The sequence below is a fragment of the Dermacentor variabilis genome, chromosome 4 (assembly GCF_050947875.1).
Source record: "Dermacentor variabilis isolate Ectoservices chromosome 4, ASM5094787v1, whole genome shotgun sequence".
NCBI classification, from domain to species: Eukaryota; Metazoa; Arthropoda; class Arachnida; order Ixodida; family Ixodidae; genus Dermacentor; species Dermacentor variabilis.
The window spans coordinates 32,130,683-32,147,821 of record NC_134571.1 but is presented as its reverse complement, the minus strand read 5'-3'; the positions used below and the strand labels follow the sequence as shown (position 1 = coordinate 32,147,821).

The 17,139-nt window shown below is 44.8% G+C and overlaps 2 protein-coding genes across 2 annotated transcripts; one reads left to right on the top strand and one right to left on the bottom strand.

Moving 5' to 3' along the window:
- Positions 1 to 34: 34 nt before the first annotated feature.
- On the top strand, positions 35 to 6,114 carry LOC142578887 (mitochondrial inner membrane protease subunit 1). The gene is made up of 5 exons (XM_075688558.1): positions 35 to 285; positions 384 to 472; positions 538 to 646; positions 2,835 to 2,945; positions 6,027 to 6,114. The coding sequence occupies exons 1-5, from the start codon at positions 175 to 177 to the stop codon at positions 6,072 to 6,074; spliced, it is 468 nt and encodes a 155-aa protein (XP_075544673.1). The 5' UTR covers positions 35 to 174; the 3' UTR covers positions 6,075 to 6,114.
- On the bottom strand, positions 6,081 to 17,119 carry LOC142578886 (small ribosomal subunit protein eS10-like). The gene is made up of 5 exons (XM_075688557.1): positions 17,022 to 17,119; positions 16,593 to 16,650; positions 15,546 to 15,813; positions 10,762 to 10,874; positions 6,081 to 6,172 (listed from the first exon to the last, which is right to left on the bottom strand). Exons 2-5 carry the CDS (start codon positions 16,641 to 16,643, stop codon positions 6,134 to 6,136), a joined length of 471 nt encoding a protein of 156 aa, XP_075544672.1. The 5' UTR covers positions 16,644 to 16,650; positions 17,022 to 17,119; the 3' UTR covers positions 6,081 to 6,133.
- Between the last annotated feature and the right edge of the window lie 20 nt (positions 17,120 to 17,139).

Sequence of the window (17,139 nt, the reverse complement as noted above, 5' to 3'; positions counted from 1 at the left end):
TGCCGATCCAATCCGCCACGCAAAGCAGGGCGTGCGGTTCCGTGCGGATCGTGCCGGTTGCCCGCTGTAGACTTTTCGTATGCATTTAGATTAATTAACGGAAATGCTTGTCTTCCAATGCTAAGCAAGAAAATATATTGTTTAATATAGGTATTGTTTGCTGTAATTCATCACATGACGCTCGTACATCGTGTTTTGTCGCGATGTTTGCGTGCTACCGGATTCGTTGCCCAGAGCGTTGCCATTGCGTACTGTGTCGTCGAGTTCTGTGGAGACCTAGTTATAGTAAGTGCTTAGCTTGTCATTTATATTTATTCATACTAAGGTCATCAACACAAATGCTTGAGCATGATCAGAGGTTGTAACCGTCATAACCTTTTCAGTGCAGCGGGTCTTCCATGGAGCCCACTATTGCTTCAAACGATATCCTTCTAACTGAACATATATCTGTGCACACGAACCGCATTCAGAGGTAAATTCACAGTCGACGTGCATTGGAAAAGTTGGTGGGCGAAAAGCAACACCACTTTTTTACAGAGGCGACATCGTCATAGCGAAGTGCCCCAGCAATCCGAAGCAGTATATCTGCAAGAGAGTCGTTGGTGTTCACGGAGACCAGTTGATTTCAGGACTCTTCGTGCAAAGGGTATGTGCAACGTTTTTGTGCGCCGAGCGAACACTCTAGCCTGCATAATAAAAATGTATGCTATGTCACAACATCGGCGAACTTGTCCGTGCGTGAATATAGTTGGCGTTATTTTTGAAGTGGTGTTAGTTCGCCCAATGCATTGCAAAACCAAGGACAGCTAGATGAGCTGGTTTGGTAACATAACGAAACAGCGCTAAAGACGAACGTAAAGAGAAGAAAGAAGATGTTACGATGTGGCTTTAGCGCTGTTTCATCATTGACGTTGCGGAGTTGTCATTCCGTGGTTGGAATGAGTCGGAAATTGTTCATTTTCTGGAGGTCTGAAGTGAAACGTGGAGCGTTGCGGTAACGGCATGGCAGTCGCTAGTTTTTGGACAAGCTCAACCTGAACGTGGCCTACACTTCGCTGAGCGCCAAGACAAAACTTGGCCCAGCCCGTCAGCCCGCGATAAACTAGATGACACATTGACTAGCTTAGTAGCCAGCTTCAGTTGCCCACAACCCCACTCATGCGTGGCCGGTTTGGCTGTTGCGTTGCTACTGGAGGAACTCGGTTGCTTTCAAGTATGTCTGCATACGTAGTTGATAAGGAACTAAAGTAGATATAGGTACTCAAACGGGCTAGAAAATACAAGAAATACACAACGATTGGTCTTAAGGAAAAGTAGAAAAGTAATCCTGACCAAGATCTCGGTTGTCAACGCTTATCTGCAAGTTTTCAGAATGCAAGGTTCGAAACAACTGAGAACTACCAAAGAATGCCACACCAAGTTTGTCAGCTAAATTGGCTTATTGCACAACACAGGAGCTGACCAACAAATTGTTGAGAACCACCCACTGAGGTCAAGCTTGAAGGTAAGCTTGAAAATTGGCTCAAACACGTTTTAGCAAGACAACAAGAGCTTACATAGGTAGTAAGCCAAAGCCAGTAGTAGTCTGAAAGCTTTATGTAACTTAGTCGGCCTATTCAGGTATGGAGTTACTGTTTGGCCACAATAAGACTCTTAAAAAAAAAAATTTACTGCAGTGTGCGCTTCCAGTATGCAGCCAAAACATGGGACGCTTAGCTGCTTAGGAAACTGAGGGCAAAAAACGAAGCATGCATTAGAGAATGAAAGCAAGTTAACTTTTAGTAGCTGAAATTACAAAGTCAAAAGTGCATACAACAAATGAATGGTGACTTATTATAGAACTGCAATGAACCCTTACTGGAAGAAAAAGTTTAAGTCCAGCAGAACCAACAGAGTGAGTGTGAATGAATAGTCAAATTGTGGGCGAGAAAATTTTTTTCAAGATACGAGGCCAGCTGTGACAACAGCTGTCATTTAGGATCTTTGACATACGTTTGTCCCGCTGTGGTTAAGTTCAGGGTGTCACACCAAAATGGTCAAGGAGGTGGCGCAGAGCAAATGCATTTTTTTCTGTGCCATTTCCCTCCTCGTGCAGATAAAGGCAAATGAGGCTATAAATGGAACAGTTGAGAGAACTCTGCATTTCTAGATACCAAGTACATGAGAACTTTAGTTTATTTGGAGCAGCTAACCTTTTCTAGTCCAAATTTTTTGTATCTAAAGAAATTTTTAAATTAAGTGCACCTGAACGACAAAATACAGGAATATAAAAGAATTCCCACTGTAGCTTTTGGCAATAAATTGAAGGCTTTTCTCATGATCTGCCAACTCGAAGTGGTGTAAGCAATATGTGGTTCTTCAGAATTCTCAATTCTGGACTGTGATGGTATTAGATATGGCCACCGATTAACGCAAGACCATTTTTGTGCCATTCAAGGCACGAAGTATGCACTAGGCAGAAGGTTCCAAAAATACAGTGTAGAGGCCTAAACTCAGCTTGATGTGCTGCAAGAAAATTTGTCAACCAACATTTGAAAAGTTCCATTTGTCCCCAAATGGCTCAAAAAATTCCCAGATGAAAGTCCCGATGTTGGAAGCAGTACCTTCAAACCTTTCTATGTTGCACTATTCTCCACTATTGATGTTGCGTTACTATGTGAACTAAAGATTTTGCATTGAACAAGTTGGTCTGTTGGTACTAAATGAGTGTACTATAATGTCAGCAGCCATCCCAAGGAATTAAGTTGTTATATCTCAAACAATGGAATTGATGGCCCCATTCAACGATACTTTGGACACTTAGTACATCAGGCGACATTTTTTATTCTTTGCAGATACCGAAAGGACATGTTTGGCTCGAAGGTGACAATAAGGAGAACTCAACAGATTCCCGCGTATATGGCCCCGTTCCACTTGGCCTTGTCAGGGGAAGAGCAGTGTGCAGGGTAAGGCTTTGCACCCCATTGCTCTTGGCATGTAAAGGGGCACTAAAGAGAAAAATTGTCTTCTGTATCAGTAGATTGCTCTTCTACATCAAAAACACCACTCTCACCATGAGAAGACGCTTGGTAAGCCAGAAAGAGCACAATAATAAAAGCCGAGTGGCAACACCTTGAAGTTTCCGCACCACCTCTCTATGACATCATGGATTTCTCTAGTGTTTTGTAGGGCCTAGTTAATTCTTCAGCGATAAAGATAGACTAGATTGTGTCCTAAAGGAGCCAACGATCGAATATGGCGAGTTTGGGTAACTTCTGTTTAGGCAACACGGCCCAAGTATGAGAAAATACTTTGGAATCCCCGACGTCACAGTGACGTGCCGGCGTTGAGGACTCGGCGCGAGATTCATAAACTGAAACTTCGAACATCATTTTCTCTTCTAATAATCAACCTATTATTTCGAACTTAATGACAACAATGTTTTCAAAGAATGCTTTATCCATCAAAACTGATTTTTTTTGCTTTAGTGCCCCTCTAAAGAACTACTGACGTAAAAGCATTGCTTCTTTAGGTAGCCAACTAGCTTTCGACTTCATAGTTTTGTATAAAGCTTAATGCCAAGTCAATTGCTGAGAAGTGCGGCAAAAAGGTATAGAAAGGCCAATTCGGTAGTGCAAAACCAAGGTATAGTGGGGCTTGCCACCGACACCCCATGCTGGCTGGTAAATGGTTTTCAACACCACATTAAAACCAACTCCAATTTCAGTAATGGGGAGTTTTAGGTATTGCACACCTAAGTTAGGGAATGCAAACTGCTGAGTGTTGGGTATGTAAAGACGTCTAGGTGTGTTATTTCGAATAACTTCCCAATGTATGCCCGGTCTCCCACTTCGTGTCCAAAGCCACATTTGCACTTTGCATGCATCTCAAAAGGTGGTGTACACAATCATTCGGCATGCTCTTGAGGAAATTAAGCTTGATACAAAGCTATGTAGTCAAAGCTAATTACCTAAAGAAGCAAGGCTTCTATACATCACATCACAGAAAGTGGGGATGGTGGTCACGCCAAAACGTCATGTAATCTAACCTAAAAGTGTGCCAGTCAGCCTGGTGTGGTGATTGAAGGCCATACAACCATGTCACTGAAAGCTGCCAAATTGGCCCTCCCTTAGCTTCTTTTGGAAATGCAGGAGGCACGCCTTCTCCTCCTGTTCCATCAAGTGCAGACCCTGCTTCTTGCAACACAGCCGCAGTGTGTGTACACATCAGTGGTACAGGTAACACGAGACCGCCACAATAGGTTTCGATGAAAAGTCTGTTTTCACATCCAAAGCCACTTTGCACTCAGCATGCATTTTGAACAGGTCACACTGAAGCACAAGATAATGACTTGTACTCTCAGGGGAGAGGCTCCACAATGGAAAGAAATAGAAACAAGACAAATTTTTTCAGTATTCCTTTAAGGTATACAGTCAAACCCACTTATAACAATATTCAGGTGCCACGAAAATTCCATTGTTATAACCGGGTTGCACGAAAAAAATCAAAATAGAGGGATGGCAGAACTGTTGTGAGAAAACTATAATGGCGGGGAGGCCAGTACCACTCCCTACCACCTTCCTCCATCCAGCTGCTCATTGTGTTCACTCATTTAACTGCTTCCTGGGCGCTCCGATTGCGTGTAACAAGCTGCGGCTGTCGGCGTTAAAGAATGGCACTGCTATAGCAACTACAAAGAGGTGTCACGGGTGGCAAACAATATGCAAGCATCTCGACACGCACTTCTCACTGGCTTGCATGAGAAAACCCTACGTCCCTCAGCCCTGGCTGCTTTGCGCGAAGCTTGCCGACATCCTTCTCCAAGGCATCCAGGTGCTCCACGTAGTGGAGCGGAAGGTTCCTCGTGAAAACTAAGCCCCAGAGCAACTTAATCATCTGCCGGACTTCCTGCGAGGACAACGTTGAGGCAGCCTGCCCTACTGCATCATTGCTGCCGTTGTCGCCATCACTATCTGATGCAAGCACATTTGCGACGATCGCCTCCTCGGGCACCGCATCATCACTGCCATCGCTATCTCATGCAAGCACGGACGTAACGATTGCTTCATCGGTTAGAAGCACTTAATTTCCAAATCTGCAGCCGTGCACTTTATTTTCACCGGCAACATCGTACATTGCTAATGATCAGCAGGCGGATCAGCCATGTTCCATTTCAGTAGCGAGAAACAGCGTTGCCAGGAGCAATTTCAACGCAAACAACGAAGACCAATACGAGCAATTAAGCTGTTTGCAGAACGATGAATGAGGAGCCAGTGATCAACATGCGAGCAGCGCAGTCTATTCGTGTTCAGACGGGCGACGTGAGAGGTGCGAGGAGATGGCTAGAATATGAGTGCGCGGTGGCTGTTGGGACAGTGGCTCACATTTCTCACTTCACTACCTGTCGGCTCGGGCAGCCAAGCTTCGTCATAACCGATAATGCAGCATCGGGGCATTTTAGTAAGCAGATTAATTCTCCATGGAAAACGTACAAAAATTGATGGCGCAGAAGCTTCTCATTGTTAAAACTGGTACCGTTATAAGTGGGTTCGACTGTAATCGTAATACTGAATCACATGGGCATACCAAAGGTCCGAGTTAAGAAACCTTGAGTTTTCATAGCTTTGTACAAAGCTTAATTTCCTCAATAGCATGTTGAATAATTGTGTACACCACCTTTAGAAATGCATGCCAAGTGCAATGTGGCTTTGGACATGAAGCAGGGGACCGGACGTGTACTAGGAAGTTACCCTAATTTCGGTAATTCGGAGTTTTAGGTTTTGCCCACCCAAAGTTATCAGACACAAACTGCTGGGTGTTGAATACGCAAAGACTCCTAGGTGCGTTATTTCGAATACATAACTTCCTAATACATGTCCAGTTACTCAAGGTTGACTGGACACCTTTGTGTAATCTCTGTGCTGTAGCTTGTTTGAAGAAAGTGGCATCACCACTTCTGAACAAAAAATTATGCAAGTGCTGGTATACCTCGTGTGAGCAAGTGCCATAAATGCTAATTTGCATGCCGTTTCCTTTTGGTCTTGCAGCTGTACCCATACAAGAACATCACTTTCTTCCGGGATAATGCACAATAAAGAGACTTTTGTCTGCAGCAAGTTTATTCACATGCCTCTAGACGAGTGTTGGAACTGTTTCACTGAGGAGCTCCACGGCCACGTCCGAAGCCTCCCCGCTGCAAAAGAAAGAAAACTCGTTTTAAAACCCGCCACACAACAAAACTTATTGTCAAGCTCCATTTATGCCCAATTTGGCATGGAGATAAATTTTTGTTGTACACATTATAATACAAGGAAGCAACCAATTACCATATTTACTCAAAGCACAAATATAGGTGAACTCCTATATATTGTGCTCTCAGAGAAATTTAAAAAAATTATTCTAATATAGGTCGACCCATTAGAATAGGCGCAGTAGAATCGAGTACGACCATAAATCTGCATTTTCACATCGCCATTGGCATTTCAATATGGCCGCCTCATACGTGCTTCGAGTCTAGCTTCTGTAGCTTCCTCCACGTGCTGCAGTATGTGTACTTAAGCATTAGTCCATCATCTGTCTTTCCGTTTTCTCTATCAGCATGAAGTGCCAAGTTCTTGATGCCGCATTTAAAAGTGATATGTGCGGAGACAGATGGAAATCGGGCTGCATCATGGGTGTTTAGAGCGTGCAAAACTTTCGTGCGGGACTCTAAACGGAAGGTGGTTTTCGCCAGCAAAGCAACACATTGCACCGAAACAGGGCGAATTTGTGACGATCGCCTTGGCCCTATATTGAAAGTGACCTTCTATGGGAACAGAGTCCGCCGCGCTTCCTCACTCCAGCATTTTTACAGCGAGTTTCTGAGGTCATCGAGTGAGATGTGCTCATGTTTGCTTGTGCACACATAAAACCATGCTTGTTAATTTACCGTAAAAACTGGAACATAGGTCGAACTTTTCTTCAAAAACACAGCGAAAAGTCAACCCTTGTCTTATATACCGGACATTGGCGGAAAAACTACGGAATTCTTGCAACAATGGGCGGGTGAAGTAAACAGCCGCCACCGCCATCAGCAGCAGCGCACATTGTGGCACCGGCATTTTGCATTTCCATTGTCACAAAGTTATATTGGTTAAAGACTGCGTTTTCACATTTTGTTTCAAAATGAGCGGAAGCCGACGTCAATTCACTGTCGCCTTCAAGAAAAAGGAGATTGGGTATGCGGGAGCCCATGGCAACCTGGCGGCACCAATGCGAACTTGGAGTATCCGAAAAGAGCATTCTGTAGTGGCGGAGGCAAAAGCAACGCATTGCAACTTGCAGCAGCCAAAAGAAAACGTCTTTTCGTGGGCGGATCGCAGCGAACTGCAGAACTGGAAGGCAAGGTTGCGGAGTTAGTCCGAAAGATGCATACAAGATCGCTGCCTGTGACTGCCGAATGCATCCGTTTGAAAGCGGTAGAGATCGCGCGCGCCTATGAACTGGGCAACGAGAAGCACTTGTCACCCGACTCTAGTTCAGACGACTCTGATCAAAGGCGTTGCTCTGATTCAGAGTAGCGCTTGCGCACTTCATGCCCTTCTGTGTACTGTACACCCAGCCAATTTTTAACAGTGTCGCACAACCATTGCCCCGCGTGTTTGTCAGCACCTTATCACGGCACGGAGTGGCGAAATAGCGAAAGTGTACACATGCGCATATCTCGTTTGTTTCGCCACTCAGCGCCGTTAATAAGGTGCTGACAAGCACGCGGTCGATGGTCACGCGATACTGTTAAAAACTTGGCCAGCTGCACATGCGAGCATCGTTTAAATAAATACTGTCACCATTGTGCAACCGGCTGAGTCGCATTTGTTTCAAGGTAAGGGTGTCATGTCTTCCGGTACTTTTGCCATAAAAAAGTTTTTTTTTTTTTTCATTTTTGGAATTCGTTAGTTGGGGGATCGACCTATATTCCGGTTTTTAGGGTAGTTCTGTACTGTACGGGTGCGCATTACAATCGGTGCATGTTAGAATAGAGTAAACAAGACATTTGTGATTTGCGCGACTGCGGCTTCGATGTATGGTATTGACATGCATGGCAGGGCGTTTTGGTTTGTAGCCTTGGCCCTCGCGGCTTGGCTCTGTTCCAGATTGGAACTCCAATAGCTCAGCACTTTTGCTAGCTTCGATCACAAACATAGGTCGATAGCTAATTATGGGTAACATTTCTGGGGAAAAAAAAAAAAATAACAGTCGACCTATATTCGAATAAATACGTTATTTCTTTCCCTCCAGAACCATATACATTTGTCAGCCTTTCTCTGCCTACTGAGTAAACAACTTTATACCAATCTGATAAGTGAAAAGCACAACTTCACAACTAACTAAAATGTTAGGAACAGAAAATGCACAATTAAGAAAAGCTGATTCCACAGAGGCAATTACCTGCCAACTTTCAAATTTTTTTGCAAGCTTTACGAATTCGTGGCCCCACAATTTTACACGTTTAGTAGTTTTACAAAAACGTAAATGCTGTTAGCAAAAATTGTTTCTCTTAAATGTCTTTTCAGTTGTGAAAGGAAACCAAAGGAGCAGCTTCTTTAAGTAAACAAATTGAAAATCAGGTGTAATTGGCAACAGCAATGCTGCTGCTTGTGTATAATGATAAATCATTGCATGTATCATGTATCATTGCATATATCACTTATATATCATTGCATTTATAAATCATAAATTGCATGTATCCCACGAAAAGTATGCTTGGGACAACAAAAAAATGCATGCTACAGTGCAGTCCACTTATAACGATACCACATATAACGATATATCGGTTATAACGATGGGTCGACATGAGAGTGTCATTTTATGCATTAGGTCTATGGGGAAAAAAAACCATTTATAACGATAGGTTATTCACCGCATATCGGATATAACGATCAAAATTTTGCAGTCTGGACGGCGTTTTCCGTGCCAAATAATCGTAACACTTGCGTTGCTTAGTTCCCTGAAACGAACGATGTCGAGACGAGGCGATGTTTACCTCCGCAAGTTCGTATCTGCCGCCATTACCGCGCAGCGAGTCTTGCCCCACCCGCGCACCGGAGAATAGCTGAGTAGGCGCAGCGCGCCACAAGATGGCGCTAGCTGCTTCATGCGCGTCGGCCACAGTCACTCCGAAAGAGAGAGAAAGAAAAAAAAAAGCGACAAGCAAAGCGGCGCGGTGGCGCCCGTCCCGCATCTCTCTCGCGATAGCAGGCTGACGCCACCGGAGCAGCGTGCAACCAACGGTTCAAATGGTTCAACCCAGTTAGAAGATGGCGCCGACAAAGCGCAAAGCTGTGTCGCTTGACACGAAGATGGATATTTTGCAGGACTCTCGATGCGGCTTCAAGGCGAGCGCCCTCGTGAAGAAGTATGAGCTCGTCCAGTTAACGATATCAACCATCTTGAAAACCGGGAGCACCGCGATTGTGAAGGCAGGAGCTATCAGCGGCCATGCCAATCAGCGGAAAAGGGTTAGAAAACCTTTGTACGCCGATGTTGAAGAGGCGCTTTAGCAGTGGTTCATCACCAATTGCTTCAAGAAGGCGGGCTTTGTGCGTAAGGACGAACTTCCCCAACCCGCTGAGACCAACCAGGTGGAAGTCGCTGACATACCGAGCTCTGGGAGCTCGTTCCTACTGGTGACACAGGTGTTGTGTCGAAGGAGGAGTTTTTGACTGCAGACAGTGCTGCCTCGTTCTGCGATGAAGTCAACGACGAGGCGATCGCCGAAGATGTGCTGTCTCGACAGACGGCAAAGTTGTGTGACGGTGGCGACGGCATCAGCGACAGTGACAACGAGATCGACAGTGGCTCCTTGACCCTGACCACGATGTCCACGCAAAGTGCACTGTCGTCGATCGACTCCTTAATTGATGTTATGCATGCTAAAGGATTGCCGCCAGTGTTCGCGCAGCAGCTGGAATCCATGCACACCGCGGTTGTGAATCTGAAGCTGCCGCAAAAGCAAGTGCAGATTTCGGACTATTTCGGCGCGCCTAACCCTTGACACGGTCATTGGCGCTAGAAATAAAGTTTGTTTTTTACGGCCTACTGTCTACATCATATATTCTTTAGAGCAAGTAGCGAATTGGAGTTCGGAGCTGCAAAGGTATGTTCCGCGTTTAAAAAAAAATTTTTTTTTGATAACTGCAGTCCAGATATAGCGATTATCGGTTATAACGATCATATTTTTCGTCTTTCTCGATATCGTTATAAGTGGACTGCACTGTATTCCTTTCCAGCGTTGTGGTTGTGAGATTCTTGCAAAGTTTAATGTTCACAGGTTGGCAGGTATGTACTTCTACGTGCCTAAGCTGCACTGAGGACGTAACAGTCAGCTGCAGATTAAACTTTGAGAGCCTAATATTTTGACTGGTTTGAATGAAGTGCCTACCGGAATTAAAGCGACACTTAATCCAAACAATTTACAATAACAATTGCTTGGAGGGCAACTACAGGCAAAATGTAATCAAGCTAAATGATTTCTAAGTTACTAAAATGTAACAACTCTAGAAGGGTGGCACAAAGACCTCACAAATTAAGGAACAGCACATTATGAGGTGTGTCTATCTGCATAATGTGCTACTGTCAGACCTACACAAGCAAGCATAAAGAGGCACTAAATTAGGCAACCCATACTACTAAAACCAATGCACTGCAACTCCTGATATAACCAGTTAGAAAAAATGCTTACCTACATGCACAAAAACACCAAGAGTTCTAAAGATAGAATGCTCTGATATGGCAAAAACTTACGAAATCAAAGTTGGTATCTGTTCCTGGTCCTACGTCGCCCTTCTTGTCCAGACCTGGTGCTCTCCTGTAGTCGCTGCGGTCATCTGTCGTCTTGCTCTGCATGTCTTGTGTCACTGCAACAGCAGCAAAGCACAATGTTTAGTTATAACACTGACAACCACACTACGTGGAGATGTAACATAGCCACAGCTATTACACCACCAGCTAGAATATATAAGGTCAAGAATGCAGCAGAACATTCCCCTCGAAGAGAACGCCTATTCACATTCCAGTTTCTACCACCATCTCTGGAGATTGGAGCCTTCAACTACAGCTGTGTACAGCTGAAATTAAGAAAAAGTAGGTCTCGACTCATCATGGAAAGCATGGAATAGTCAACTGATCGTTTAATAAAACAGAGTGGGTGCCAAGAGAAGAAATATAGTTAAGCGTAGCAAAGGTTTCGGTTGTCTTAGACATTCCATTTCATACATAGCAAGCAACATTGTGAGGACTAGAGAGAGAGCAGCTAATTGCAATCACAATCGAAGCGTGCATCACATAGGAAAAAATAGATATGGGTATCAGCCATGTAACTATATCAGGGTGTCTACCAACCGGGAAATCTCAGGGGTTTTGAATAGTCTGGAAATACTCGGGGAAAACTCAGGGAATTTGTGCTTCTATCACGGAATATGAGCAGTTATTTTGTTGACAGGGAACAAGTCGCTGTAATGCTGGCTCGAATAACAGAGTAATCGTAACGAGTCTTCTTTGACGCCGCGTCATCCACTGGAGGAGTTGTCAACGACCGCCTTTCCAAACACCCCATAATTCGGACGGCATCGCGGCACTACCACATACCCCATAGTCACCGTAGAATGTCTCTAATGTTGGACGCGAGAACCCTTCACCATCCGATTTCGCAGACTTTTTGCCACGACCGCAGGTTCGTAACGGCATTAATCAAAGCCGCCATCACTGCCGCCATTTTGATACCTTGCTGCCTAGCCTGAGCCGGCCCTCTCGCACGCAGATCCGCTGGCAGCCGTAGCCACCACCACGGCAACGCTAGGCCTAGCTGCTTCGATGTTCGCTATTAAGCTTCTTGCCATTCTATTCCATGTTTTTCAGTGAAAGACTTTGCCGCTGTGAGGAATGGTACAGACTACCTTTGTGGTCCTCGCGATTGGCTTTGAGGCTTGCAAAGCACAACATGTTGCATAATGCTGGTTTTCGAAAGTCAGCTTTGCCTCAGTATGGCAGTGTTATGCAATTAAGCATACGCAAAACTATTGGAGTGAAGCATAACAAGCGTGGGAAGGGTCTATTGTCACTGAACAAAGTATGTATTCCTTTAACGATATACAGATGCACCCGCCATCTCCTGTCACAGTACGAGCACCTATAGGCATAATAGTAGGTGTACCAGCCGGTCTTCAGAGCTTTTTCGAATGTGCCTGTGGCGATTTGAGCCTTTAAGGGCAGTAAAAGGCATGAATTCATTTTTTTGAACTGCCCGAATTTTCTGACGTTTTCGCGGCCCCTAGGGAGTAAAAAAAATCAGATGTTGACTGTACAAGTGACTAAGAGGATGCTTCAAATGGTCCATGGGGTGAACATGCGACAGAACGAGGGCAATAGAAACGACTTGCACATTGAGTGAATGGGAAAGGAAGCTTGCCACCGCTTCTTTGAAGGAGCTTGAGCTCAAAAAGCAAAGTGTTGGTTGACGTTGACATGCATGTGTCCCTCATCCAAACCGAAATAAACTCTTTTAAAGTAGTGAAACGCAACAATGAGGCTTTGTGCGTGGGCTGAGAGTATGTCGGGACAGTGAAGGTTGACTTACTAAATCTTGAAAGTATCTCACTTGTGACGAAGTTCAGGCCTCATACCAATGAGCTATCAGTTGATAGAAATAGCTCACATTCAAAAATATTTGCGTCTATATGAATCTCTTTTTTATTCGTATTTGACAATGTTCGACTCTGTTTGCAATGGGTCTTACCTCTTTTTTGAAGATATTTTATTCGCTATGCATTTTACTAACTCTGCCCTCTTGTTTTCTTTTTGAGTAAAATAAACACTTCTCTTTACTATTCAAACTGGATTACGTCATTTTTTATTTTTTTAGCATGCTTACTAGGGAGTGACAGCATCGGGCGACATGGTGTCAACCTGTCTTGACATAAGACGAAGTTCTGTGTCAGGAGATTTCGCAAAGGCACTCATGGAAAACCTGGAAAACTCAGGGACTTTGGGATGTCAACTTGGTAGACACCCCTGTATATGTAAAATTGTACGATACTTTTTATTTTATGTCGCAAAACATAATGGAACTATTAAATGGAAGGCATCACAACCACAGCATATTTATAACAAGCAGCCACAGCACACCACTTGCAGTCATGACCAAAATGCAAAATGCTGGAAGCAGAAAAATAATGCACTATTCAAGATTGCCTTATTTTCACAGGATGTGGTTGTAATATATTTATTTCTGTAGAAAGCACCACAACTCAAAAACAACTGCATTGAGAAATATACAGAGAGAGAAATATAGGCTGATGGCTTTTTATAAAAGAAATTATGCGAGTCGGGGTGGTCTATATTCCAATTATGCACGTCATCCTCAACTGCCAACCACTTAATGTCACTTTGTGGCTACAACATGGCAGAAACAAAAACCAACTACGTTGAGCACAGCTTTGAGTGCAGCGCAGGCAGGCCAATGCCTCAAAGTGAAAAAAGAACTTGTTTATTTTATCAAGACACAAAGAAAAAGCAACAATAACTATAACAATTGAGATCATACAAGTGAAGATGAGGTGGGTTGCAAATGTTCGACCCATCGCTCGGAACATTTTCAGGTGCCTGTTTCCTTTGGTCTGTCTGCAACCACATTGATAACAAGCATTCTTTAGTTCGACTTGCATAAGAGGAAAGCTCTTTTTTTTCTCACCGTCCCAATTTCTGGGGTCGGACTGTAAATGAGGCAGACCTGGATTTGAGCAAATTCGGTATGACTATACTACTTTCGTAGCTTCAGCGTTGTCTGCTACGTATGAATCTAGGTAAGTCTTCAGCAACAGAGTCGCCAGTAATTAGAAGTCAACAGCCTCGCACATGTCGTGGCATTCTATTCAACGATGGGATTATGAAACGAAGGCACAAGATGGTGCACAGAACACAATAGAGAGTTTTAGTATAGCGTAAAGCAGCAAACGCAAAGAGTTAGCGTTAGCGTTAGCGTTGCGTGCACCACACTGCGCATGCGCTATACGTAAACGCTGCTGGAGCTGTTACGTACGTACGCTATTTTCGAGATTTAGCGGTGAACGCTAACGCACGCAAGGGGAGCCTTACGTACGGCAAGATGGCGGCGCCAGTCGAAGTGAGAGCAGCCCGCTTCGGATCTATCGAGTCGTCTGCCGGCACTGCTAGGCTCATTCGTTCCCCACTAATGCTCGTGATTGCTTTAGATTTGTGTGATGATGCTTCGACAGTGGCGCACAGGTGACAAATGGGCGTTGTTTACGATATACGTTCTCGATTAGCGGCGCAGTAGGCTTAACGAGAGGGTTTGCTCATAGAGTTAGTAGAACAACTCTATGGGTTTGCTAAATGTGTTTGCTGTATCCGCCTCGAGATGGCGCCCAAGTGTGTTTCGCTCGTTCGCTTGGCGTAAAGCCGCATGTCAGGCCGATGCATGTCACGTTTTCCGTGGCAAAACACAGTAGTGCGGTCGGTGCTGTGATCACAATGCGTGTGCGTTTTATCCACGACGACGATATGAACCTCCTGACGGAAGTTTTCGCCTTGAACCCATTCGGGCGGACGTCAAGATGGGCGCCCGTTGCAAAAAAGTGGAAAGAAGTGGGAAATCCGCTTTCTGGAAGCGAAATTGCCGGCGAAACGTCCCCTCCGGAATAGCTTCGATGTTGAGTGGATCTTGAGGACACGTAGAACCTGCGCGGTCGCTCTCGTTCCCGAAGCATGAGGGCGTCTATGTCATCCCAACTTAAAAAGGACACTTAATATGGGTCCCACAGAACACTCGATCGCGGCATGCCAAGAATAATCGGTGTGTTTCGCGACTCTCGACAAAACAACACTCCAACCAAACACCTACATGCGTAATTAATGCAGCGACTGTAGCTTTCGATAAGCTTGACTTAGGGACACACTTGCGGATTCGGCATTGGATAAGCTCGACATTTCGTGTGGATTTGGCTTTCCAGTACTTTGTGTTTTTACATCTAGATGGCGCTGTATTTGCTTGCGTTAACGTTAGCGCTTTTCTTCGTTTCGCTATTCTAAAACACTACTTTGTGCCGCACAGTGCAGCCTTTCTTTGCGTTAGCGTTGCGTCGCACGCTAACGCTAACGCAAGCGTTTTACGATATACTAAAACTCTCTAATACTACCATCGTGGAACACCCTACATGATGCACCTGTAACTGCTTTTGTTGCATTGTCAAAACTCTACACCTAGCCCAACCATTATTTCTTCATGCAATAAGGGCTTTATGGTTTATTTAACATGAACTGACAGATTTATTAATGCTGGATTGATTCATAGAATGTGTTCAATGTCCCAAAGCAACACCAGGGCTACTATGCCGCATTGCAAAGCCTTAAATTAAGTTTTCACCACCTACCGTTCTTTACATGCACTTGTTGAGGAGCTGCCCCATAATGCTGAGTCAATTTGACCAGTGCTTCTTAAATGCACATCAGAGCCTCTCCGCAGACTCTTGCTTCCACCACATGGCAAAATGTGTACGAATTCGACTACTCACTCTTGGGCCTACGGCTAGGTGCCTCCTGGCGAGACTGCTTCTTCAAGGTGGCAGGCACAATCTCTGGTGGCAGGTGCAGAAAGTCTCGCAGATACTGAATGCCCTCGTTGGTGAGGTACCAGTAGTAGTGGCGCCACGCAAACTGTTCCTTCACATATCCACGTGACTTGAGGGACTGCAACGCCTTGATCACTTGGAGGTTTGGGATGGCCTCAAGTTCGGGGTGCTTGGGTGCGTGAAAATCCTTTTTCGCCACGAGGACACCCTCCTACAAGAACGGACATGAGCAATGAAGTATGCCTGACCTCAATGAAATGGGCAAGACGAGACGCTATATAAGTAATATTCACAATCTGGGCATAAACGCAATGCAGTTGATATCAACAGTGGCATATGAACAACTCTTACAGCATGAAAGTCGTACCAGTGAATCAGGATTACTGCACTCAATATACTGCTAAAACAAAATGCTTGCTTGTAGAACACGCACGGCACGCAGAAAACCGAGAGCACGTGTTCCCTATTTGCACAACATGTTTAACAGAATTTTTAACGAATCACAACCTTGCCCATCGCTGCAAATGCATTGTACAGTTCCCGCCCAACTGTTAAGACAGAGCTGCTGAGCCACATTACTTCCTTGTCCTCGCAGCTTTGAAACATGCTAACAAAAGCCATAACAGTAAACGCTTCCAATATCGCTTTGTATCCCCAACCATGGTGGTTTCCAGCGACGAGACGTTCCTAGGACGTAAGATATTAGGACATCTACACCAGTTTTATGCTTTGGAAGTGTTGCGTTAAATATGCGGACGCGCACGCACTGGCTGCTGATGATTACTGATGCTTTTGGCGGATTGCAGTCCAGGTAACAGCAAGATATCCCAATACACTACGGAAGTTAGTAACCATGCTTGGCTCCGAAGATGCCCGCCCGCCGTAGTAGGCTTCTCTACACGGTCATACGATAATCTTGCATTAGTCGCGAGACCACCACAAAGAAGCCGATAAAATGGTTTAGTAGCACGAAGAAAGTTGTACGCTCACCTTGAACAGATATTCATAGATGGCCACGCGATTCTTCTTGGGCATCAACATGTTGAACCTGCACGGTAGAATGGAGCGATTGACAATCCGCTCTCACACACACCACCTGCAGCCGAATGTCTACGGCAACAAAGAAGCGGATAAGCTTGTGGAATACAGAAACATCACACCAAGAAATCAGTAACCATCGATTGTTTCCAATGCGCGATAAATCCAAATCAATGGACACACGTTCAGCGCAAAGTAAACGCCGCAGGCCGGCTCATCAGGCAAGACGGTAGGATCGAACCCCAATAAAGGGCAATGGGACATTTACTTCGTTAAAATAATACAAACGAGCAAACATATGGCCAATGCCGCACGATATTCGCGGTTTCTGAAATGGAATAATTTTCAGTAAGATTCTGATTGAACAGATTTTTAACTTACCTTCAATCGGCTACAATGCGCCCGACATGAAAGCTAAGCGGAAAAGGAAGGGAACGCACAAGCGCGTATTCCGGTTCATGCAGCTTTGAGTTCGAGGCTATGCTAAGCACGTGGTTCA